Below are 27,123 nucleotides of genomic sequence, written 5' to 3' on the forward strand. Positions count from 1 at the left end.
ACTTTCAAATCTAGATTTGAAATAGCTCTTCTGGTTTTTTACTCATTTCTCAAGAGAGTAAATATTATGTGCTTTATGTCTGAATTGTAACACTTTATTTTCTTCAATAGATTTAAAAAAATAATAATAATAATTAAAAGTATCTTTTCCTTCCTCCTCCAACCCCATCCATTGCTCAGCATTTATAGAAAATATACCTCACCTTTGCAAACATCTGGATTTTAACAGTGATGAGTCAAGTGTGAAAATTCTCATTGGGTCTTTATTAAATCTAATGGAAGATCCAGACAAAGATGTACGAGTGGCTTTTCAGCGACTGTATAAAGAACATATTAGAATCCTTAGACTCTGAAGAGGGATTCATAAAAGAGGTGAATTCATACTTATATGTTTTGTTGGCTTTTCTTTTACTGATGTCAGACCCTTCAAAATGATTCTTTTGTTTTCATGTGATCTAGCTCTTTGTTTCAAGAATGAAAGAAGCCTATACAAATGCCAAAATATCAAGAAATAATGAGCTTAAAGATACCTTGATTCTCACAACAGGAGATATTGGAAGGTATTTTTGATAATATCTTGAAAATTGCAATGTACTGTCAGTTTGCAATGCACAATAAGTTTTTGTTCAAGTGTAAATGTAACTTTAAATGTACTTATTTGAAGCTCAGGCTTCATCCAGAGTCCTTTGTAGCTGTATTAATCTCTTGATTCATATGGAATATGCCCCTTTTTTTTCCTGTCCTATTGTTGCAAGTACAGATAAGCTATTTATATACAATGATGAGTTGTTTTGCATTGTGATAATTGTATGTTAAGTAATTTTATTAGTGCAATGGTTAATTTTCTTTCTACTTTATTTTTTTTCTACTCGCTTTTCAAGGGCATCTAAAGGAGATCTGGTACCATTTGCCCTCTTGCATTTGTTGCACTGTTTGTTGTCCAAGTCAGCTTCTGTGGCTGGAGCAGCATACACAGAAATTCGATCCCTGGCAGCAGCTAAGTCCATAAAACTGCAAGCTTTTTTCAGTCAGTACAAGAAACCTATCTGTCAGGTAAAAAGAAAAGAGTTGATAACATACAAAGGCATATACTTAGGTTCTATTAATGTATTTTGAAAATGATATTAAAGGTAAAAATTTTCTACTTTTCAAGGTGAAGTCTCAAAGGATAGGAAAGAAATTTAAAAAAAAAAAAAAATGCAAAAACACGTTCAGGAAGGAATAGGAAATATTTGACTTTGTCATGGTCTTCTCCCCTCAGCAGTATTGCTTTTCTGTTTTATTCCCTGGATGCCCTGTATCTTCTTGCATTACTATGGTACCATTGACACAGGGGGCTAGGGTATAAAATTGGAATTGAAGTCAGCCTTTGTTACAGACATAATAGTACCACGGTTGATTTCTTAATACATTTTACCCATTACCTAAAGTCAGAAGTTCTGGTTAAAATATGATTATTAAAATCAGACTTTTCTAGTTTTGAGTGTTCTTTTTGAATTATGTGCAGTATCCCAGCCCAAGACTGCAAAATTAAATGCAATTATTAATTTAGTTCTGTCACAAAGTAATAATACTGAATCTGTGTGCAATAAAGGGAAAAGAAAAGCAGGTGCATAGAGAGAGTGCAACTTTTTTGCTTAGGGAGCAAAAAAAGGGGAGAGTAACATTAAGTAGCTATTTCTTCATGTTTAGTTTCTTGTGGAATCCCTGCACTCCAGCCAGATGGCAGTATTGAGTGTGCCACGCCAGGGTAACGAGCTACAGCAACAAGAAGCTGCTCACCACAGAGAAATGGCTCTGGACATGTTATCTGAGATTGCCAGTGTATTTGACTTTCCAGATCTAAACCGCTTTTCTCTCGGTAAGTCATTAGTCCCTTTGAATGCATGTTTTGTCTGTGTGTGTGTACTCACGGATTTCTATTTTAGTCCATTACTTTTTTGTGAAAGTCACAGATCTTAATTTTTTTCTCTAGTTGCTGTTTGTTATGTTTGTAATAATTACAGAAGAACAGTTTTATCGAGGACCTACAGTGATGGCTTCAGTGCCAATTTGAATATGATAGATAATGAGCAATCCATCATGTAGAGTATTTATTGAGTATAATTACATTAATGACTTAGTGAATTGTTTGTAAGGCATGGTTTTGCCTGGTGTCTGCTTCAGTGTTACAGTTGAAGAAAGCCGTTGTTCTGTGGGTATATAACTCGATCTGATTAGATAACAGTGGGTAAATTTCCCATCTACTGACAAGCAAAATACGAGTACAACATCTATGAAGCTGATTAAGCTTCATAGGCTTGCCACTTTTTGTTTGAATATTTCAGTAATGGTTAGATGAAGCAGTTCCTCAAAGCATTATTTTAACTACTTTTTTGACTAAATGTTTCCCCACTGCATTAAAGTTCTGTATTCATTATCTATGCTTGTAGGTATGACCATAGATATATGTTGACCAATCCCTAGATTTGGTGGTTTTGGAGGGGATTTTTCACTATTTTTTTTTGTATGGTGGTTTATGTTGTTGTTGTTGTTGTTTTGCCCATTAAGCATTGTTCTTAATTTACCAGCGGACACCCTTCAGAGGTTTGCTTCCTGATCTTGCAGCCAGGCCAGTCCTGCAGCCTCCACTCTTATTCGAACAATAGCAAAACAGCTGAATGTAAACCGAAGAGAGATTTTAATCAACAACTTCAAATACATCTTCTCTCATTTGGTCTGTTCCTGTTCCAAGGATGAACTTGAGCGGGCACTTCATTACCTCAAGGTAAATGGGCATTGGTGGCACTATTATGCATGCAGATTGAGAGCAAACAGTGGAGGAATAGTGAGCTTTCTTCTTTCTGCTTTATTTAAATAAAGGTATTGCCAAAGCATAGCTGGGGAAAATGCATATGTAGAAGTTCTGTTGTTGTTGTTTATAATCTGTTTCATTGCTCTGAGTAGATGTTGTGAGGTATTTTGTGAACTTGAACTCCAATGACTTGGTTTTATCTTGATATTGAGTGGGAACTTTGTCTTTCATTCCTATGGTAAATCAACCTAAAGTCTGATGCTTCCTATCTTTCAGTGTGTGAGTTTCATTGCAAAAGAAAGTAATACTTGGTTTCTGATTGATTACAGAATGAAACTGAGATTGAGCTGGGCAGCTTGCTGAGACAGGACTTACCAGGGACTGCATAATGAATTACTGCTTCGTATAGGAGAGCACTATCAACAAGTCTTCAACGGTTTGTCAATATTGGCTTCATTTGCATCTCATGATGATCCCTATCAGGGACCTAGAGAAATAACATCACCTGAACAAATGGTAAGGAGATCAAATTTTCATGTTCAATATTTTTAATATATTTTTAATCTCCAGTCAGAGAATGAGGACAATTTGACATATTTTGAATATCACTTATAAATCCTATCTGAAATAAAAGTGGAGGAAAGACTGTTGTTTTATATCAAGTGTTCTTGTAATAAATAGATACATTCCAAATGTGCATTAATAAAACTAAAAACAATACAGCCTAATAGGGACATTCTTTCACGAACACTGATATTACTTATGGAGCAGTGTATGTGTTTGGGATTCTTCCAATTTTTTTCTGTTAGAATTGCCATTTAGTATTTGCTATTTCATTACTTAAGTTTAGCAATGTATTAATAGTAAGATGACTTTTTTCCTTTTTTCTCCACAGGCTGATTATCTGCAGCCCTAAGTTGCCTTGGTATCTTGGCTTTTTTTTAACATGCAGTTATTAAGTTCCAGTGTTGGCATTGAGGATAAAAAAATGGGTGCGTAAACTCAACTGTGAATATTAAAAACAAAGATAAACAAGGACTATTTTTAAGTACTATTTGAATGCTCCAGACTTGCTTATGTGATTGTACAATTGTTGTTGAGGTCTCAAAGATACTTAGTTGACACATGATTCTTGCAAACTGGTGATCTCACTGTAGGTAGGACATGTGTAAGCTCATAAGTATGTGGGTTTTTTGTTTTGTTTGTTTTTTTTTTGTTTTTTTTACTGGTCATTTAATGTACATAATTCAGTCATGTGGTATGTGTCACATGTCCACTTGACGGTGATTATCGAGGGGGAATCTGAGTATATGTTTTACGTGCATGAAAGAAACAAAGTGGAGGGTGAGGGAATACGGGAGGAAACTAGTTATTGCAGGGGAAAAAGGTTTTAAGGGGCATTAGAGGGCAAAGCTGAAACTACTGCTACAAACAGCTGAAAGAAAATAAGATGCACATCCAAGGGAACTGGGCTTTATTGGTTTTGTTTCTCACCAGAACAGCTCCTTTGAGTTTTATGTACAGAGGCTTAGTGAAATTAGTGCTCACACCTTGACACAGACAAAATCTGAAAGTTCTGCTGTGCTGAGGCAGCAAGCTTCTAACTGCAAGGTAGATCTTACGGCCACTTCACAGAGGTGGCACAATTTCTAAATGGAATTTTTCCAGTCCGAGACCATATATAAACCTATATGTTTATCTGTAGACTGTGTTTTCTCTGCTGGTATTCTCTTTTCTAGCTTTTTTGCTTCTGAGGTATTCATGTTGAGATGACATCATTTTCATAGCCCAGGGTCTTGATGTTTCCTGAACTTACTTTCATTTACATAGCATTTCTTCTGATATACCTGCCATTACTTCTATTCTGTCTTGTTTGTGTGTGTGAGTTTCCCCTTCCCTTACCTTTCCTCAAGCTGGGGTTTCTTGGTAGGTTACTGATATGCTGGACATTCTGCTACCTTGTCAGGTACAATGTGGCCATGACTGAAATACCTCCTACTTTTTCTGCATCTTAGTATTTCTCTCCTGTCTTTCATCAGTCCCATTGACAGCTGAGCTGTTAACTGCTCCTTTAAACTTACTGTCACTTCTGCTGTAAGATCTATGTCGATTCTGTCACTGTTTTCAAATGCAAGTTTGTTTTCTCTGTATTTTCTCAATGTGTACTTACCAGCTTCTACAGTTTTGGAAATAGTCAATCATCATACAACTGACTTCTGTAACCATAAACTCCTTTGGTGTCTACAGTTCTTCCCTTGTCAATCCGTCAACAGCCTAAACAACTACTTTTTCTTATTACAATCTAGTCATTCCAGATCCTCTTCTCTTTTCCTCAAATCCACAAACCTCTTATTGAAATATCAAACTAGGTTTGTTTTCACTGGAGAATGTTAAACAAATATATATTTTTTTTGAGGGGGAGGGGGGAAGATAAACAGAAGGTACAACTTTATTACCTCATATGGCTTATATGGTATATGATTTTTTCAGCCAGGGTAGCCTGGTTGTGTTCAAAGAAGTGGCTTGTATATATTTCACTGAAAATCTAATATATCAATATGACTTTTTTGGTTGTGTTTTTTATATATAGGCCCTTGAACAGTCTCATGTCTTTAATGAAGCTTATGGGTCCCAAACACATCAGGTTCAGTAAGGAGTGAAGATGATGACTACACTGAGAACAGCTCTAAGATACAAGGATGATTTTTCCAGAACTGTGTTGCAGGTGAACTGATAATGTGCCCAAAAGTGACAAACCTGCCATTTTTGTCCTTGAATATGTTGTTTTGTTCTGGATAATACTCTAAACCAAAGAACTCATATAATTAGAATGCTTCTCGTGATTCAGATAAATGCCTTTATACAGAGAAGAATCATTGATTACTATTGTTTTCATGTATTTTCTTATTCAGAGCCTGGGATTGTTTTGTTCGAAGTCTGGATCATTCATACCTTGGCTCCCTGCTTAGTCATGTGATAGTAGCATTGCTGCCCCTTATACATATCCAGCCAAAGGAAACAACAGCAGTATTTTACTTTCTCATAGTTGAGAACAGGTACTGTACAAAATATTTTCACTTACATGGATTAAATCCTGTAATAGAAATGGAGATAAAACTAAATGAAAATTGTCCAGTACTGAGATGAGAAAACTTACTGGTTTTATGCAAAATATTAATTTGTTCTATAAAATTTTTACTTCTTTAAATTGCAACAAGATTTTGAAATTTCTCAAGTGATATCCTCATCTGAAAATGTATTCTGATGTTGACCTCATTGAAAATATATGATGATGCAGCCAAGTTACAACTTATTTAGGGGGCTTCGCCCCTGCATCACTATTGAGCTTCAGATTGTGTGTTCTTTCTGTTGGAATGGGAAACTGCCTCTACAGGCCATGCAGATGGAATAACAGTAATTGCTAAAATTTATTCTAAGCTAGAGAGAAGTGCAGAGAGTTGGAAGTAGGGAGGAAATTAGGTCTTTAATCGTTGATTTCACTACCTAGAGTTATAGTTATGAAATGCACAGAATTTAGCACATCTTCTTTGCAACTGGTCACCTTACTTTTTTTTTTTTTAAAGATACTTTTTAAAAATATATATATATACTTTTTTTTTTTTTAAGGTGTCTTTTGTAACTTAGTATTCTCCAGGAGCAGCAATAGTTTATATTTTGGTTATTTATGTTGGATTTTCATCTTTCTTGCACTCTATAATACCAACAGTATTCAAAATAAAAGGAGACACTATGAATAACAAGGCTCTCATAGAAGCCCATTTAAAATAGAAGCAAAATTGAAATACCTTACTTCACTTTAGGAAGACGGAATTCTTTTTTTGGTTATGTGTATTCTTATAAGGAATTGGCTACAAATCAAAAGGGGTTATTTTCACTCTTTGTCCTGTGTCCAAACCAAGGAGAACCAAATCTGCTAGAACTGAATGGCAACTCTCAAAGCATTGGGAAGAACAGGCTATTAGAGAGTAATATAAAGTATAGAGAAGAAATACCTTTATATTAGTTCAGTAAAAAGAGTAATAAATTGTTTAACACATGTATTTAGAAAATAAAATAAAAAATTTTTCTTCTTTTGTTATTACATTTTAGTGCTTTCACTGAATGGGTTTTTAAAATCTGTCTCATACAACTAATATTCAAAATGTCCTTTGCAATATTTTTATGACTATTAGGGATGCAGTACGAGACTATTTACATGAAATATATTTTCTGCCTGACCTTCCAGAACTGAAAGATATTCAAGTAGTCCTTCAGGAATATCGAAAGGTACAGCTTCATTTATTTATTTATTTATTTATTTATAATGCATCAAGTTAATTCATGATGAATGCGAAAATTGTTTATTAAAAGCTTTGTTAAGTATAAAGAGTATTCATCTGCCTCCACAACAAAGCAGAATTTGGTGTATTGGAGGAATACTTGAGACAGGTTCTCACTCTTCAGGAGTGAAATGGGATAACGTTTAACATGCTTGTTTTCTAGCACCTCTGAATTTCTAATTTTGCATCTTTTGAGACTAAAGAGATTATAAGGTTAAAAGTCAACATTCTTAGCTATGGCAATGAATGTATTTCAAGAATAAGTTACTTTTAATTGAATCCCTCATCTGTATTCTCTTCCAAGTTAACCTGGTTTGCCATATTTTTTAGGAGTGCTTTATGGTCTATCCTTTCTACTTACCTTCTAAAGGCAAGCAAAATAGATGGGATGTAGCAATTATTTAGTGGGAAATAAGAGATTTTTTTAATAAAAAAAGTTTACAATTATTTTAGATACTGAGGTGCTTGAAGCAAAGAGTTTTTCTTTGGATTTAGTCATTTTCTTCTGATCAAAAAAAAAAAAGTACAAATATAGCACCTTCTTGAGGAGAGCAAACAAAAGGAGAGGAAGACAGCAGTATGTGTATGGATATGGATATAGTTAAGTATGTATGTAGTATACATATAAGTATGTATATGGATATAGTTAAGAATGTATGTAGAGAAATTGATGTTTGTATGTCTTATTGCTTGTGTTCTTTGAGATGCTGCTTAACTGTGTTCCTGTTTTTATTATTATTTATTACATTTCTTATGTCCTGTTCAGGAATCTTCTAAAAGCACTGACTTGCAGACAACACTGCAGCTATCCATGAGAGCTATTCAGCATGAAAATGTGGATGTTCGTATCCATGCACTTACTAGCCTGAAAGAAACATTATATAGAAATCAGGTATTAAAAACCTCTTTGAGTACACTTAGAAATGAATCAAAGTAGCAGCCAGACCAACAAGCTTACTGTTACTGGGTGTTTGCGTGAACATGGGTGTTCTCCTGCATTTGTTAATCTAGATGTTTCTTAATATAATTGGTAGAAGGGATTCTTTTCTATAATGTCTCAATGTAACAGGACTTTCCAGTCCTCCTTCATGTGATGCTGATTTACCAAGGGTATTGGTATATATGTTTTGTTTTTGTTTGTTTTTTTTTTTTAACTGTAAGGGAAGCTATATCTAGGAAATGCATTTCAGTCTTTTTTTTTTTTTTTTTTTCTTAAAAGCATAGAAAAGACAGATTCTTGATACAACAAGGAAAGAAAATGAAGTTAGTAGAGAGGTATTTAATAATGAAATAAAATATTGGCTATAAGAGCATTACTAATCCCTCATTCTTACTTATTTAATCCTTCATATGATAACAAGTAATTCAGTGCAATTGGGCTATAGTTACAAAATGACAATATTTGAATGACAAATCTAAAGTCATGGGCAAATAAAGTATGAAGAGTGAGTTACAGACAAAAAAAAAAATTGAGAAGACTTATTGTAAACATGGTTGTAGACTCATTATTATTTTTTTTAACTTCCTAGGAAAAATTGATAAAGTATGTAACAGACAGTGAAACTGTGGAGCCAGTTATCTCTCAGTTGGTAACCGTACTTCTTATCGGCTCGTCAGGATGCAAATTCTCAAGCCCGACTACTTTGTGGAGAAGGTTAGGTGAACTGGGAGCCATAGATCCTGGCAGGCTGGATTTTTTCAACAAGTGAAACTCAAGGAAAACATTTTACATTTGTGGTAAGAAGTGTTGCTGTAGTGTTTTCTCTAGCATTAACGTTTTATGGGATTTTTATTTTTTTATGTGCTTGGGAGTAGGGAAGCGTCTAGCTTTAGACTGAAAATCTCTACGTGCTTTGTCACTTAACTGGCTTATAGCCAGGCTCTAAGTGACCATCTGAACATTAATTATACTTTGTTGTAATAAAATTGTGTTTGTGATTGAGGCTGGTGTGAGGATCCAAATTTTGCCTATGGATTATTTGATGGAACTGACTAGAGCATTCCTTGCTTATGCTGATAATGTTCGTGCTCAGGACTCTGCAGCATATGCTATTCAGGTAAGATACAATGTTAGATCTCTTTTATCTTCACAAATTACTTCCTATCACACTGAATACAGCATTATCAAATATAAATGTACATATTGCAGTACATGTTTGAAACATCGTCCTGTACAGTTTTAAATTATAATGTAAAAGGTGATTCAGGATCACTTTTTTTTTTTTAAACTCCTTGTTGTTCACTCGTCCATTAGAATTCAGAGGAGTTGCCAAATAAAAGCATTTAAATAAAAATATAAGATTCTTTCTGTGTCATGTTATCAGAGAGATCTGATGTTTCAGAAGTAATTAACAGTCTATATGTAGTGATTCAAGGACTAATCATGAGATTGACGTAGAAATTGTGCATGTTCCATAGGCAGAAATTGAAAACAGCAAGTATTCCTAAGAGGGCTTCTGCTTACCCTTTTAAGAAGCAGCTAGTCTACCCTTATTGTCAGGCTCTAGTCTTCTGTGCTGGTTTGCTCTATTTCTAGGCTGACTTTTTTGTGGTTTTGTATCTTTGTGAAAACTTCAGGATGACTTCATAGCTCTAAGAGAAAATTGATGACCCAATGTAGTCCATGGATTAAATCAGCTTCTACCCTAGAAAGAATCAGACTAGCTTCTAGTCCTTGTCTATTGGCAGACGTGCAGAATGTAGGATAATGTGGTCCAAACACCAGCCAGGAAATCTGGAGAATCTATAGTTAGTCAAAATCAGCCCATGGGTAGTAACAGGGATAATGATCTTGGATGAAATTTTTGCAGTTATAATTTTTGAATTAAATAACTTGTAATTTGTATTTTGTTCTCTGTGTACACCAATTTTCTTGTGATCGTGAAGTATTTTCAATGCTAACTTGTTTATATAAGCCATGCCTTTTCAGGAGTTACTGTCTATCTATGACTGTAGAGAGACAAACACTGACTGCCCAGGCTCCAGGCTTTGGAGGAGATTTCCTGAGCATGTGCAGGAAATCTTGGAACCTCATTTAAATACACGGTATATGACAATTTATTCAATTTCTTTTCATAACAGCTTTAAAAGCTTGCTTTTTTTTTTTTTTTTTAACCTTTAGGCTAGCAATAACATGATTTGGTATTATGGTTGTCACTCTTGTGTGAAGACTGTAAGGTGTACATACAAACAGCAAGGAAGCTTTCCCTATTCAAGCATTTACTTGAATAGGTAACTTTTTGTAAATCAAACAAGCAGAATTCTTAGTTCATACATTGCCCAGATATATGTGTTTTCCCTAGGACATTATCTTATACAACTTTCTGATGCTTTTATTTCTGTTTTTCCTTTCTCTGTACAAATTCTCACTAGTTTGTACTGACTTTGTACTCAAATCCATTAATATACCTTTACTGCTATCATTTATAGAAGTAGGAGGATCTCATTGGGTTTCAAATTAACTTGTTAAATTTTGTTGAATTAATGATAAAATGTAGTGTGAAGAAAATTTCCTATTATGTATGTACTTTCATTTGAAATAAATAAAGTTTCCTTTCTGTTTCCTTATTAATAGTGACTGTCATGCTCATCTGTGATAAGTTTGACCTGCTCAGAAAGCCTTTTGTGGCTTTCATGTCTGTTCTGGGTTTTTCCCATCAAAACATACTACTCAAATAAACATCCAACTGCATTTCGTAGTGCTGATTTGAACAGCACTTTGAAGTATGTTTTAAAGTTCTGGTAGCATGTTATGTTGTTCCTATGTCATGTTTCATTTCAAGAAATCCTAGAAAAATACATTGGCTGCTGGATTTATTTATTTATTTATTTATTTTTAAGATTCAGAAGTTGAAACCTTAAGATTCAAGCTAGGGAACTTCAAAATTAACTGTATGCTATAGTTTTGTTTTGTTTTTAATTATTGTTATATATATATTTGAAATGTTTTATTAAATGGGTACTTTGAAATTACAGGTACAAGAGTTACCAAAAAGCTGTAGATTGGTCTAAGATGAAGAAGCCAATTTACTTAAGCAAATTAGGTGACAATTTTGCAGAATGGTCAGCAACTTGGGCTGGTTATCTTATAACAAAGGTAAGATAATAAGTCTGCTTTTTAAGTTGGTATATACAACATGGTTCTTGACCTAACTTCAGTTTCTGAAAGTAAGGGATGGATGAGGGGGATATGCTTTTTCTCTGGAGGCTTGTTATAGTGCATAGTATAGACTTCTTGCATCTTTAAGATAACTGTGCACTTTCCCTTACCCAGCATTGTTTCTTCTTAGCTAGACTTGGCAGATTGTGCCAAAGCAAAAAGTCTAGGAAGTTTGCCTTTGTCCAAACACTGTTGTACAGTTGAAAGCACTTAAAGTGTTGCTGTAAATTACCTAAAATGCTTATGGAAAACCTCAAGTTACCTTCTCAGTTTCTGAAATATTTCTTTCGTGTCCCCATATGTCCACAATCCCAGCACATAGAAGGAGAGAGACAAATACTTTTTTCCGTTCCTTTTGCCTTTCCTGCGTTTAAATGACCCACTGAAAATTTCATTTCTAAATCAACCACTCTAGAAAGTGACTTTGATTACATTAGCTCAGTAGGTGTGGTGGCTTCTTTCTATTTCAGATAAAGATGAATTGATTGTCTTTATAACTTCCTAATTTTTTCATGTTTTTAAGTGCAGGATAGAGGCTCAAAGAAGTAGTAGACTCTCAGCCTTTTTTTTTTTTTTTTTTTTTTTCTAATGGCCACTGCAAGTTCACAGTAGTGTGGAAAACAGAAGTGCAATGTGTAAGCAGTGTTTGCCTGTCTTTTTGTGGTATCAGCAATTCATACACATAATAAAAGCTACCATCTGGCATCCATATTGCAGGCTTAAGTTTGATGAATTTTCTGTAGGAGATGAGTATCTTAAATTCTGTTCCATCAAATACTTTTGTAATTGTCAAAAATAGACACCTGTTAAGTATTTGGGTATTTGTAATGATGCTTCTGCTGGAAATATTTTCTTGTAGGTGCGACATGATCTTGCCAGAAAAGTTTTTGATTGCTGCAGTATTATGATGAAAAATGACTATAAAGTGACAATTTATCTGCTTCCACACATCCTTGTCTATGTCTTGTTGGGGTGCAGCCAAGAGGATCAACAAGAGGTAAGATGTATGAATTCTTCACAGCAACATTCCAGAGCTGTTCTTCCTAAGAAGCTGTTCAGCTCTGCAGAACTACTGTAGACCTACATGAACAAATTGTAGTTGTTAAGCACTCTCCTCTTTCCCTACCCCACTACATTTTCAGCCAGGTTTTTTAAATAAATTTGTACAAGTTTGTGTTCAGTTGCTTTTTTGTGGATTTATATTTCTTGAAGTTATTTCAGCAGGGCCTAGGAGTAGAAATACTATGTTGTTAAGTAGGATTGCAGTAATAGGAGATACAGTTGTACAAAGAGGAAGAGGGGGCAAAAACTAAGGAATAAATTGAACTTGTATACTTCTGAGAATACAGACCCATAATTTTTTCTTTCCCTTGCACACACTTATGATTCAAGTAGAAAAACCTGTTCAGATACAACACTCATGCAGAGCAGGGGCAGGAGGGAGAAGCATCATCCAGGAATTAATCTTTCCTTTAGTTTGCTTTAGCAGAAGTTGAAGAAACTGAAAAATACAGGTTACATTCTATTAATTTGAAGTTTCACAGTTAAAATACCGGTGTTGAAACATTCTGGGTGTGTAGGAGGTTGTTCAGGGTAATGGTTCTTCTGCGAAGGAGTGCATCCACAATAAGCGTCTGTTATGTATTTTATCTCCTGTTGACTAAAATGAACAGGAAGCAGGTCTTTTCAGCATTGTATGTACTTCAATATAGGCAACAATCAAATCTGTGATCTTGTAGCCAGTAGTGAACTTGACTCTATCAAACTTGAAGTGCTGTGTGCAGAAGTGCAGCAGCATTCACTGTGTATTGAATTGTAAAATTTCAGAAATTGTGATTTTTATTATTTTCCCCCCTGAATCCAAGGATGCGCTTTTCAAAGATTTTCTTGCTGCACAGTCTTCTGATGATGACTTGTACTTGGTTTGTCCTTTCTTCCTCTCAAGATCACCAGACAAAGAAGGCTTATAAATAAAGACCAATTTATTAATGTATGCACTTAAAATATCTACTATCTTCATTTTTAATGTTGATTTGTTAATTATGTTAATATGTGCTGTTTTCTACTCTGTTGGTGCCTGTATGGTACTTCTGTTTTTCATCATATTAATGTTTGTGTAGGTTTACATGGAGATTATGGCTGTTCTGAAACATGATGACCAGTGTACTAGGAGACTTCAAGACAGTGCATCTGATCTAAGCCAACTGAGCACGCAGACAGTGTTCTCCATGCTCGATCATCTAACTCAGTGGGCTAGACATAAGTTTCAAATGCATATTGCTGAGAAAAATCCTAGCAAGTCTTGCAAAGACAGAGGTGATCTAAAAAGTAAGTGATGCTTACTTTATTTCAAGTGGTGTTTGCATTCTTCGAATAAGTTTTTTAATGTGCCACTTCACATTATGACCATGTAAGAATGCAATATTACTGTAATTCTGCTTTACGATTATATAATATAGTCTGCTTTACGATTTTTTACTATCATATTGTGATTTCCACCTCCCTCGCCCAATTCATTGTTTTGAGTGTATATTTTAAGAAATAGATTCAAAATTTAAAAATTAAATGTTAATTTTTTTGGTAGATCTCTAAAAGCTCATTTTAATTTATTTGATGGTGTCTTGCAATATGTAGGAAGTTCAGCAATATTAATATTAATGATTTACTGTTGACAGAAGTGAAAAATATGATATTAGGCTAATTATTTTTTCTCATTAAATTGTGAATTACTTGAATTCTAATGCATAGGGGTATTTCTTACATATGAAACCTCAATGATGGACTTTTAAAATTGGTTTTATTCCATAGCATCAAGTGAGGACTGCGGAGAATATCAAAATGTGACACGCTTTTTAGACCTTATACCTCAAGATACGTTAGCTGTGGCTTCATTTCGCTCTAAGGCTTACACAAGGGCTGTGATGCACTTTGAATCATTCATCATAGAGAAAAAACAAAATATTCAGGAGCATCTTGGATTTCTTCAGGTTCTGCAGTTCTTTTGGTTTTTGTTTCATTTATTTTAAAATGACATTAAATATAGATGAATAAAGCTCTGTCAGATTATTCTTTAAGATGGTATGATGTGTATTGTTATTATAGTATAAGATGTATTGCAGTATACTAAACAAAAGAAGGGCTCAACTTCGGAAGTAGCCTATCAAAACTGATGTTTATGATGAAATCTTAAAGTCAAAAATTCCTACAGAGTAATTTGCTCTGTATTTTCACAATACGTGTGATTCTGAACATATTATATGTATTTTCTTGCTGTAACAAAGTTGTTTTCAATGTCCATTTTAAACTCTCTTTTTGAACAAAGAAATTGTATGCTGCTATGCATGAGCCAGATGGAGTAGCTGGGGTGAGTGCAATTCGGAAAGCAGAACCGTCTCTCAAAGAACAAATCCTTGAACATGAAAGTATTGGCTTGTTAAGGGATGCTACAGCCTGTTATGATAGGGCTATCCAGCTGGAACCTGATCAGGTAAATATATATTTAATCTATTAATTATCATATAATTAAATAATACAAACAAATACAAAATACCTCTTAGAATATCTAAAATAATTAAGTAAAATATGAACATAAGAATTTTCAATGACATTTGCTGAATAATGTATTGCTATTGGAAGTGTCTTAACAACTGAAACAAATCTGTGGTTGGGTCCATACTGTAATTTGCTGTCTTGGGATAATAGTTGATGGATGCTTATGTCCAAGTTGTTTGTGTTGTGTTTTTTTTGTTGTTGTTTGTTTTCTTTCTTCCTATTTCCAGATTATTCATTACCATGGTGTAGTGAAGTCCATGTTAGGCCTTGGTCAGTTATCTACTGTCATTACTCAGGTGAACGGAGTACTTGTGAACAGGTATGATAACCATTTAATAATATGTTTATCAGAGTAGTATAAAGTCCTTGTGTTATACATATGTATCAGTAGTCACTTCTTGTGCATTATCAAGCATATCCAGCTAGTAGTGTAAAGCTAGAAAACTTTAAGTACTTCATCTAGAAGTTTATTATTTCAAGGCATCCGAGGCATCAGTCCTTTTATCTGTGCTGTGTGCAGTGTTGAGATGTACTTTAAAGAACAGAATCCTTTATTCACCATCATTGTATGTGTTGCTTGTTCTGTAGCTATTCCATAGTCTAGTAGGAGAAATGGATTGGAAGGTAATTTTTAAAATGTGCCATAGAAGGTAAAGACACTATGTGGAAATTGAATTTAGGGGGTTGAAGTAGTATAGTTATTTTTTCACCAATGTATATCCTTTGGTTTTATTGTATTTTGTTAAAATTAAGTTTACCTTACTTATTTTCAAACAAAACAGAATTTCATGTAAAAAAATATTTGTTAATAAAATGTGGAAGTAACATATTGGAGGGAAAAAATATAAGCAAGTTCAGCACAGTTTTATTTCTTTTGTTTTCTTCTAATAGGTCTGAGTGGATTTCTGAATTGAACACATACAGAGTTGAAGCAGCCTGGAAACTGTCACGGTGGGATTTACTGGAAAATTATTTAGCTTCAGGTAAGTTTTATCAAAATAAGAACACTCCTTTGCATTCCTGAAAAAGTGTATGTTTTAGTCTAATCTTCAATCAAGGGGCAGTGATTGTAATTTTATATTTGTGAGTTTTAATGGGGGAGCTTTGTTCCTGACAGTCTTCTAGATTTTGTGAATGTATTTGACTGTGAGCTGTATAGTCCATGAGTAGAAACCTATAGTGAGTATGACACCAAATTTTTTAGGGAGCTGTTTTAGTTTGTGAGGTGGAAATTCATTTAATTAGTTCCGAGAAAAACTCATGCTGAGGAATTTCCAGTAGCATGTTAATACAAATTAGTATGTTCAGATTAAACTGCCAAAGAAAGAGCTTTGAGAGGCCTTTTTTTTTTTTTTTTTCTTTCCTCTCCCAAAGATGTGAAGTCCACAACTTGGAGTGTCAGATTGGGACATTTACTATTATCAGCCAAGAAGAAAAACAAAGCAGCTTTTTACGAAACACTCAAGGTTGTTCGAGCAGAACAGATTGTGCCCCTTTCAGCAGCAAGCTTTGAAAGAGGATCCTATCAGCGAGGATATGAACACATTATCAGGTTTCTGATTTCCATTTATCACTATTTTCAAAATGACATAAGTGTACAGCAAGAATTTTCAGTTTCCATGGTAAATAATACTGATACATACTTACTGTCATTCTTTTGCATACTCAGCGACATGGAAACATTTGATTAATTGGGTATTTATTCTTTTTTTTGTCCCTGGAAAAAGTATTCACAAAGTCTTTTGGCTATAGTCTTTAAAAAATGAACAATCAATTTTATGTAACCATCAAGTAATAAGAAATCAACGATTCAATTGCATGCCTAAAGTAGTATATACAGGCCAGTAGCTCCAGTAACTTAAATCTGTTAACATAAGACTATTGGTTTTTGACAAGTACAGTGGCCTGAAAAAGCATTCTCTTCTTCTGTCAGCAAAGAACAGTAAGAACTGAAAGCCCACCCCTTTTAAGTGTTTTTTCTTTTTTAATCAGTTTTGAAGTAGCCTTTTTTATTAAAATATTTATTATATTTTTATTAAAATAATAGGTCCTCTACACTGTAAATGCACCTTTATGGCAAGACCTTGTTAATATATGTCTTTCTCGCACTTGTTTGATTTAGCCATTGATCTTTGCTATTTAGAAACTTTCACACAGTCACTGTTTCTCAGTCATATGTGCACACCATATTTAGACTGCTGATGAGAAGTTTACAAGCTCTCAGCTTTGCAGCTTTACAGCTAATAACAGTATATTTGATAAGTGGAGAAACTTTATTGTAAACGAGGTGTTTAGGTATCAGTACATTGCATCCAAAATGGTATTCATAGAAAATATCAGACTTCTCCAAGAATTTTTTTGCTAAAAATAATGGATAGAAATACTGTCTTTGTAACGATTGACTTCCTCTCCAGGTAACCTTTATCATCTTGTGTTCAGTAGCTTGGTGGGGAATAGTGAGAAAATAATTAGTCAGTTAACAACTCCTTGTTTTTGTGTATTTGATTTTTGGTGCATTTTTGCTTTTAAAAGAAGTCTTCCTATTTGAAGTTATTTTTATATGGATAGCTTTTAGAAAGAAAATGGCAAAAAGCTGTCTGAAAGTTGCATGTGTGTGCAAACACATATGAAACAGCAAGCAATTTTCAGCAGTTTTTGTTTTTATTCTTCTATAATAGGTTGCACATGCTGTGTGAGTTGGAACATAGTATTGGACCAATGTTTCAGCAACCAGATGGCAACCACAGTAGAGACTCCCTGAATTGGTGTGCTCGTATTGAAATGACACAGAACTCATACAGAGCAAAAGAACCTATTTTAGCACTGAGAAGGGCTTTGCTTAGTCTCAGTAAAAGGTGAGAACATGACTATTTCTTGTCTTTCCATGTTGTATTCTCAGTCACACTGTGGCTTTTCATACATGTCAGAACAGAGAAGATAAAACTTGTGGGAATTTGTTATAGACAAAAGCAGACCTCTGCAATATTGTTTACATTCAAAATGTAAGGAAGAAGTGTTGTGCATAGGAAAGATAAGGAAAAACAGGATAGAGTATTTCATTTAAACAAAAAAAAAGCAAAATGTGTTAAAAACAATTTTAAACAATTGCTGTGTTGTGCATGGCTTATTGAGAAATTCTGTGGGTTTCAGAATGTTGTGATATTTTTAAGATGTGACTGAAATTGTTTTGTGCAAAACTTTCTGCAGCCAGGATTACAGTGAGCTTGTTGGTCAGTGTTGGCTCCAGAGTGCTAGAGTTGCAAGAAAAGCTGGTCATCACCAGACTGCATATAACGCTCTCCTGAACGCTGGGGAATCTACACTCTCGGAACTTTATATAGAAAGAGCAAAGTGGCTGTGGTCCAAGGTAAACAAAATCAAAATTGAATTTACTTTCTTACATGCAAGAAAACAATCCTTAGTCTTCAAGGGGGAAAAAAAAGGCACGTAATCATTGTGTCACACAAAATACATCAGCTGGGATTGTCAATACATTCTGATTGCAGTTGAGAAACAGTAAGTTTTTGCATCCAACTGCTGATCTGGCCTTTTCTATATCCACTGACTTTTCTCGCAATAGGTACGAAGGTGGTGGATTACCTGCTTCTATTGAAGCAGCCTAGAGTAATTTAGTTGTAGTAGTAGAACTTTCTTTAATTGGTTTCCTTTTAACTAGTTAGAACTAGGAAGCAATCAGTATAATTATTGAGCTAGGTCTAATGTGACAATTATGCTGAGATAAGGGAATATAAGAAGCATCTGAAAACAACAACATCTCATGACCACAGACAGAATGGTCTAGAACACTCAGGAACATAACTTTACCTTTGTAACAACTGTAAGCTGTTTTACATTTATTTAAACTATATAAAACATTTTCATCTTTCCATTAGGCTGACGTTCACCAAGCACTTATTGTTCTCCAGAAGGGGGTTGAGTTGTGTTTCTCTGAGAACAAAGCACCATGTAATACCAAAAATCAGCTCATCCATGGTCGGGCAATGCTGCTAGTGGGCAGATTTATGGAAGAAACTGCTAACTTTGAAAGCAATGCAGTTATGAAAAAGTATAAGGTAATCCAGTATGCTGGTACTAACAAGACAGTAGTTTTTAAAAATAGATCTCTTAAGAAAAACAGCATTGTGCTCCTGATAATGTCAACCAAGCATAGCATTGCTGGGATTGAATGGTGTATCAATGTGATTCTTCTTGTAAAGATTTAACTATCTAAGTTAATTTTAAAATAACACATAAATTCAGGGAAATCTACAATTCCCAAGTATGGGAGCTAAGGATACCTAATATGACAGCTGAAGTCCAAAAAAAAACAACCAGGGGTGTATGGATTTTTTTCTTCTGATATACAAATCAGCATTCCTCACTAAATGCAGGGTACTCTAAAAAGACAGTGTTAAAATCTTCAGTGTTACTTCTCTCTGGTAATGAGTTACAACTCTGCTTCAAATATGTTTCAAACCTCTTAAGAACTAGGAAGGAGGCAATTTGTACATTTAAAGAATACAGCAATAGTAGATCTATATTGATAGTCTTCTTTAAATTTAATGTCTCCCATTCAATTTTTGACATTTGATACTATTGCTATTTCCTGTTACCTTACTAATTAAAATACTACTGTAACGGTTATTTAGAGAGACGTCTAACAGCTGTATCAAATCAAGTGAATGCTGGAATAATGAAAACTGATGCAATTTCATTGAACTATATAAAAACACTAATGCTTAGCATTTTCTACTGTCTAAATACTGGATTTGGAAGCAAACCAGTGTTATGTATTGGATGTGTCATTTGCAAAGTTATTTCTTTTCTAATATATGCTGTACAATTTCACTGCTTCACTTTTCCAAAAACTTAAGGAAACACAGTATTTAGATGACCAGGAACTTGATTATAATATTTTTAATGAAGCTATAATCTTAGATGAGGAATCCTATATCATTCTGTCTTAAATTCTATTTCTGTCTCCAAGCCTAAAAGAAACTTTAAGAGCAGACTTCCAGTTTACACAAGACTTTATCTTGGGGCAAAATTATAATTTTGGAGTTACAATTAATACTTTTCTGTACATATGTTGCACAACATAGCTAATACAAGATTCTTTGTTTCTTGAGGTTTTTTTTTCCAATCTTACAGTCCTCTGACAAAGTAATTATATATTTCTGTTACAGGATGTTACAAATTTCTTGCCAGAATGGGAAGATGGACATTTTTATCTTGCTAAATACTATGATAAATTAATGCCAATGGTAACTGATAACAAGATGGAAAAACAGGGAGATCTGATTAGATACATAGTTCATCATTTTGGAAGGTTAGAATCCACGGGAACTTTGTGTGGTTAATACAGGAAAATCACTGTTATGACAAAACGGCGTTTTATGGGAATACTTTGTCTTTCAGCAATTCAGACTGACTCAATTTTTTATGCAGTATAGTGGAACAAAGTAATGCACACTTAATAACTAATTGATTTTACTTCTTCCTTCTGTAAAAGTAATTGTTGTCCTGAGTATGTAGGACAGTAAGCTAACTATTCATCTGCAATTTTGATTAATGTAAAACAGAACCCTAGCTATTAGTAAGCTTTTAGTTGTTGCAGATGTGTTAAAACACTGAACATAAATTTCTAGTACAGGATGGCATGTGAAACAAGTAAGGATATAACTTTAAAGTAAGTTTCTAATGCTTCTAATATATATCACTAACATGCTGTGATTTCAACGTGTAATTATAGGTCTCTACAATATGGAAACCAATTCATCTATCAGTCAATGCCAAGAATGCTTTCTTTATGGCTGGACTTTGGAGCAAAAGCATATGAATGTGATAAAGGTAGAACACTTTTTTTTTCCCGTGCATATTCCATCTGTTTTGCTTTTGCATAGATGATTGAAAGAGCAGTGAAGTATTTTTACAGTTTTGTTTAGACTTACTGTCTGGGTTATGTAGAAACATGAAACAGTTGTGGTTTTCTTTTTGAAATTATGGAATGTTAATGCACAGGACAGTATTAATTAGTTTAAAATGCTCAAAACTTTTTTTTGGTTATGTAATGAGAAAGAATTATTCCTCAGAATACTTAAGTCAATAAACAGATTTAGAGGAAATCTTTGTATTGAAACCAGTCACCATTTCTAAGCTGCCTTCTTATGAGCAATGTGTAGTGTTTTTGTATTCACTTGCTACAGTAAAGGCTTTGGGGCTTTTTTCCCCAATTTGCCTTGGTTCCAATTGTTGAAGGCATTTTACCCAAGTTAAAATGGGGAAGAAAAGATTTCTGTAAGTAATGTCCAGATATGTGAAACTACTACCATGGATGTATTTTGTTTGCAAATTTTTGACCAAATGAAAATTGCAAACATTTCCTGCAGGTCTGCAGTGAAGCAGACAGACAAGTGTGGCTCTTTGATCTTACCCTGGTTCTGTACACATAGCACATAGGTCAGCTGAATGTGGTTGCAGTCACATCAGATGCATTTTTCTCTGATGATATTCATGCTTGATCCTCAGGTGCAAGGGTGGAGATGAGAGCAGGTGTTCTCATTCCTTTTAAAGGCTTTCTTCATTTTCTCTCCACTAAAAAATACGGGAATCTTTTTTTTTTTTTTTTTTTTTTTTCTTGGGGAAATACATGGAGTGTTTTATGGAGTGTTTTTCTTGTTTGGTGTCTTTCTTTTGTATTGTTGTTTTTTGTTGTCATTCAACAGCATGCCATGGCATCACTTCAGAGGAATAGTAAATGTCTATAATACCAACTGTAACTATTTGCTCACAGGACAACAAGTAAAATCTGTGGTGATATCCCAACCTGAAGTATCAGTTATTCTGTGTGGTATTTAATTGGGTATAAATCTTTTTACTGCAGTTTCAAAACGGAATATTTTTAACAGTAGTTACTGATGAGCAAGTACATGCTTGCTTTTGTTATGCCCAAGTCTTGCTTCTGTTGTTTAAAATATTCTTCTCTACACAGACTTGTTTACAAATATTTCAAAGAGAAATATAAAAAAAAAAATAGGTTTTATGCCCTTACTTTAACATCTTGTATTCTTTTGAGGTGTGGTTTTGTTTTATTTTAAAGATGTATGGAGAGCTTTTGCTATATTGTCTTTTCCACATTCTTGTTGTCTGTGCTTGTTTATTTTATTTCCAGTCATGCCTCCTGTAATGCTGGTTAGTGAAATTGCATATATATTTAAGTTACTGTACAATCTGTTAAAAAGAATTTTATAGTAGGGCTTTTTTTTTTGCTTCTTCCTTTGTGCTTTTTTGGCTAATGAAAATTAGTAACAAAATGTGTTTGCATAGGCTTGATGTAAATGACTTCACGTTTCAGGTGAAAAAAGTGACAGAGTGTTGTTGTCTTGTGTTTTTTCAGTGAGTCGTTCTGAGCGTATTCAAATGAAAAATGATTTGGCAAAAATAAATAAGGTGATTACAGAGCACACAAATCACTTGGCACCTTACCAGTTTCTGACAGCTTTTTCTCAGCTAATATCCCGAATCTGCCACTCTCATGATGAAGTCTTTGCTGTTTTGATGGTGATTGTTGCTAAGGTGTTTTTAGCCTACCCACAGCAAGCAATGTGGATGATGACTGCTGTCTCTAAGGTACCCTGATATGTATAGCTATGCCTTTATTAAGTTTGTAAAACTGTTCTTATGAGAGAGAAATGTGAATGTAACCTATTTTACTTAATAAGAAAAAATTGAGTGTTTTAATTGCTGCAGTAAAGCACTATGGATCAGGGTATCATGCTGTCAAAGCAGGTTTTATTGTAGCCAGAAGTTCATGTAATTACAGAAAAAAAATGGAATCAATAAGAATGCTAACATACATCCTGAATTGTACAATATATTTGGGAAGGAAAGTTAAATGTTTTAAAAAAAAAAAAAAAAAAAAAAAAAAAGCTGACAAATTAAGTAGTTACAGACAATAGGTTTGGTTGTTTTAAAATTGTAATAATACTTCTAGTTTTATAATCAAATATTCAATCCTCTACCTTGACTAAAATTAACTAAATATATAGCTTACTCCTAAAACTGCCTGGTAATAGGATCATTTCAAAGCAATTTAGAAGGCATGGTGCGTTCTATTTTTCAGGCTGTTGAAATAATTTTCAGAATACATTCCTATATTCTTGAATATTAGCCTTTATGCTGTGGATCTGCACAGAATGGTTTTAGAAAGGAACATGGATGCACACCCATGCATGCACAAACACATACACAGAGCACATTTGAGCACTTGTAAGTTTAAGCATGAGATTTCAGTTGGAGAACTTTGTCCTACAGGTATTAAATATTACAAGCAGTGAGTGGAGTAAATAATATTATTGTTATTAGTGATATTTCTGTCCTTTTAGTAATCTTTAATCACTTGATTGTTTCATAAATTTTAACTTTGCTTATTTTTCAGTCCTCATACCCTATGCGTGTCAATAGATGCAAGGAAATTCTAAACAAAGCCATCAACATGAAGGAATCCTTGGGAAAATTTATTGGAGATGCAACACGCCTTACAGATAAACTGTTAGAACTATGCAACAAACCGGTACTTACAAAAATAAATTAATACATGTAAATAGGTTTATTTACAGGTGTTTCATAAAAGTTTCTTCTAATAGCTTGCAATAACCAGTTCATCACACTAGTGTAGTTTCTGTTAAATTGTAGTCACTTGTTTCCTAATAGAAATATTTTAAAAGTATAAAATAGTTATAAATGAACATGTTTTAAGTACATAAGAATACATTTCATACTGTGCGGGCTTACAATTATTTTACCCTTTAATGATATGTTTATCAATAATCAATCAAAATGTAATCAATATGTACATAGTTCATGTGATTCTGTTAAGTAACTTTTACAGAGCTTAACTATAAAAATAGGTTGGTCATGAACATACAATCTTCACAATAGAGGTAAAATTAAATAAACTATTTAATTATCATGTATTTACATTCAGAGTGAAAAAGGTGTGCCATAAAGGTCATATATATTTTGTTTAGACCACACCCATTACATGTGTAATTTCTCATTTTTCTGATAATCAAAAAATATTAGTTCATAAAGATCAATAATAGCAAAATAGTGTTATTCTGACTGTGCCTGTTTTTAATTTTTCAACAATTTTTTTTTAAGGTTGATGGAAACAGCTCAACGTTAAACATGAATATTCATTTCAAAACACTTAAGAGATTAGTAGAAGACCACACATTTAGTCAAATCCTCATTCCTTTGCAATCTGTTATGATACCAACTCTTCCTTCAATTCCTGGTTCACATACTAACCATGATCCTTTTCCTGGATGCTGGGCCTACATTGCAGGCTTTGATGATACGGTAAGCCTCTAATTGGCACCTAATTTAAATTTCATGTTAAATAAATGTAGCTGCAGTTGGTAATCTTTGTTCCCTAGAAATCAAGGCTAACTTTGTAATTATGTTCATGGAAAATTAGTTGCTTCTGTCATAATAACTGAAAAGGATATAGCCTCCTGGTACTTAGATCATGTTTTGGCCTGAGACTAGCACTTCCATGGTGCTACAGGATATTAATGTGACTGCTTAAATTGGTCATTTAATGGTAGATGTTTTATTTTTGTGTAATCTGATACAGGTGTTAATAAACCATTTTTCTTTCCTTAGGTGGAAATTCTCGCTTCACTTCAAAAGCCAAAAAAGATCAGCTTAAGAGGTTCAGATGGGAAATCTTATATTATGATGTGTAAACCTAAAGATGATCTAAGAAAAGACTGTCGGCTCATGGAATTCAATTCCCTTATTAATAAGGTTAGACAATCAGATATGTTGTATTTACTGACCAAAATATAAAACTAAAATAAAGCTAAACTGTCTAATAATAAAGAAGGAAAAAAAGAGAGGTGGGGAAAGGGAACTTGGCAGCTAATCCTGAGTTAAATATTCTGGAGGAAAATGTAAACTGTCACCAAATATTTTATTTCATCTGAAATCAATACCAGTTGATAATGTGTAACTCTTTACAGACTTTGGAAAACAATAAAACATTTTACTAAAATCATTGCTTCTTCCAGCAGTAATATGCAGGAAATATGTTTACAGTAAATGACTTTCCTGCTGTTGTTTCTCATTTCCTGTTCAAAATTTTCTAATATTCCTAAAATTCTCATCTTAATTTACTATGGAAAAGAGAGGAGCATTTTACTTGTATTTAATCTGCTGCAGATAGTGAAGCTCAGAATTTTAAATTCTAAATCATGTGATTAGAAAATAAATATGAATCATTTGTTATTTATACATTTTCATCCTATGTTATCTGTTAATCTGATGTCTACTTTCTTTTTGTCAATAGTGCTTAAGAAAAGATGCAGAGTCACGTAGGCGAGAACTCCATATTCGAACCTATGCAGTTATTCCATTAAATGATGAATGTGGCATAATTGAATGGGTGAACAATACTGCTGGCTTAAGAAATATCCTGATAAAGCTTTATAAGGAGAAAGGTAAAAATAGAAATAGAGAGAGAGAGAGAGAGAGAAAGAGACGTGCCGGGGGGGAGAGATATGGGAGAACAGAGAAAGAGAAGGATGTTAAAGCCTAGACATGGTCCGAGGTAACCTGCTGTAGGTGGCCCTGCTTGAGCATGAGGGTTGGACAGGATGACCTCCAGAGGTCCCTTCCAACCTAAACCATTCTGTGATTCTTAGGTGTTGTGTTTTGTTTATTTTTAAAGGATTTGTAACTTTATTAGTAAATAATACAAACAGCAAGGAAGCAGACTAAATTCTAGGAAGATTCAATCATGTATCTTTAATTATCTGCAATGTAGGATAATTCTTGTGTGTGGTATACCTTCACTCTTAAATGGAAGAGAATTGTTGCTTGCAGTAAACAACTTGCTAATGAGAGAACTGATAGCATAATCATCTTAATACGTTCCCATGCTGCTGGTACTGTTGTTGAAATGATTCACATCATTCTATAAGAAAAAAAAAAAAAGTGCAGCACTGAATAATAGAAAAGGCTATGGACTTGAGATTTGATCAGTTGTTTTTGCTTTCTGTTCTGTTTGTGAAAGGGGTTGATGTACTTGGTCTGCTGTTTCAGTTAACATGATGGGTTTTTATTTACTTTCCAGCACCCTGACAACAGTATGATCTATGGGTTATTTTCCATTTAATCATTTAATTCATTGTTATGGAGATTTTTATCTTATCTAAAATATCATATTGAAATAGTAAGTATTAGGTTTTATGTCTGGGGATTTATTTTGCCTAATTGAGGAAGTCTCTTACAGGTATCTATATGACTGGAAAGGAACTACGTCAGCATATGCTTCCAAAGTCAGCACCGTTGTCTGAAAAGCTGAAAATGTTCAAAGAAGTCCTTCTGCCCCGGCATCCTCCTGTCTTTCATGAATGGTTTCTTAGGACATTCCCTGATCCTACTTCGTGGTGAGTGACCGAGATTGGGCTAGCTCAAGATTATCTACTTTATCTATTTCACTAAACATACTGTTGGAAAAAAGATAAACATACTCTTGAATCAACAATACCGTTGAATAAAGACAGACAAGGAGGTGATTTTGACTTATATATTTGATTCTTACTCCCACAGGTACAATAGTAGGTCAGCCTATTGTCGTTCTGTTGCAGTCATGTCAATGGTAGGTTACATACTTGGTCTAGGAGACCGTCATGGTGAAAACATCCTCTTTGATTCCTTGACTGGTGAATGCGTGCATGTGGATTTCAATTGTCTTTTCAATAAGGTGAGAAATGCCCCCTTGCTGAACTTGGTTTTTATTTTACATGCATGTAAGTTATAAAACCCTAATATCTTGTTTTGTTTTAACATGTGTGTTGTGTTCTGTCTCTCACTTTTTCTTATTTATACCCAACAAAAAGTATGGGACATGTAAAGAATATGTGATTGTTTTGTGTACTGCACTAATGAAAGCCAACTTTTTGATTATGCCGATATCATATGAGCTTATGGATACACTGAAATAGCCCAAATTTTAGTGTTCTTATTTTATGACTCTCCTTTCTCCACTGCCACTTTTTAAGCAAAGCTGTAATTATTGCATGCAGAGTTCTATTGCTGTGAAGTTTTTGTGTTTCTAACACTCAGCACAAAAAAATCCTATGGTTCTGTAAAAATAAACAAGAAAATTGTGGCCTGAGTGGGTTATGGAGTTTTAGTATTTCTGGCAAAATATGCTTTTAATGTGGCACATTTGCCATTTTTAATACAGATAACTGAGGTAGAGATGGT

General features: G+C 34.0%; 1 protein-coding gene across 1 annotated transcript in view; it reads left to right on the top strand.

The window, feature by feature from the left end:
* The window catches only part of ATR (ATR serine/threonine kinase), a 40,413-nt gene that overhangs the window by 9,005 nt on the left and 4,285 nt on the right, over positions 1-27,123 (top strand). The window contains 41 exon segments of the mRNA XM_032193338.1: positions 180-307; positions 309-371; positions 459-559; positions 881-1,052; positions 1,692-1,860; positions 2,570-2,766; positions 3,123-3,164; positions 3,166-3,309; positions 3,689-3,785; positions 5,386-5,447; positions 5,450-5,497; positions 5,499-5,518; positions 5,706-5,849; positions 6,987-7,080; positions 7,900-8,025; positions 8,663-8,746; positions 8,748-8,784; positions 8,787-8,827; positions 8,829-8,870; positions 9,077-9,190; positions 10,063-10,178; positions 11,109-11,229; positions 12,152-12,289; positions 13,413-13,620; positions 14,101-14,279; positions 14,615-14,779; positions 15,072-15,163; positions 15,736-15,827; positions 16,219-16,396; positions 17,523-17,699; positions 18,052-18,211; positions 18,738-18,917; positions 20,031-20,173; positions 20,597-20,694; positions 22,241-22,473; positions 23,282-23,416; positions 24,007-24,207; positions 24,514-24,657; positions 25,199-25,349; positions 26,144-26,300; positions 26,464-26,617. Of these exon segments, the coding sequence (XP_032049229.1) occupies positions 180-307; positions 309-371; positions 459-559; positions 881-1,052; positions 1,692-1,860; positions 2,570-2,766; positions 3,123-3,164; positions 3,166-3,309; positions 3,689-3,785; positions 5,386-5,447; positions 5,450-5,497; positions 5,499-5,518; positions 5,706-5,849; positions 6,987-7,080; positions 7,900-8,025; positions 8,663-8,746; positions 8,748-8,784; positions 8,787-8,827; positions 8,829-8,870; positions 9,077-9,190; positions 10,063-10,178; positions 11,109-11,229; positions 12,152-12,289; positions 13,413-13,620; positions 14,101-14,279; positions 14,615-14,779; positions 15,072-15,163; positions 15,736-15,827; positions 16,219-16,396; positions 17,523-17,699; positions 18,052-18,211; positions 18,738-18,917; positions 20,031-20,173; positions 20,597-20,694; positions 22,241-22,473; positions 23,282-23,416; positions 24,007-24,207; positions 24,514-24,657; positions 25,199-25,349; positions 26,144-26,300; positions 26,464-26,617 (5,147 nt within the window).

The sequence above is a fragment of the Aythya fuligula genome, chromosome 9, assembly GCF_009819795.1.
Source record: "Aythya fuligula isolate bAytFul2 chromosome 9, bAytFul2.pri, whole genome shotgun sequence".
Classification (NCBI taxonomy): domain Eukaryota; kingdom Metazoa; phylum Chordata; class Aves; order Anseriformes; family Anatidae; genus Aythya; species Aythya fuligula.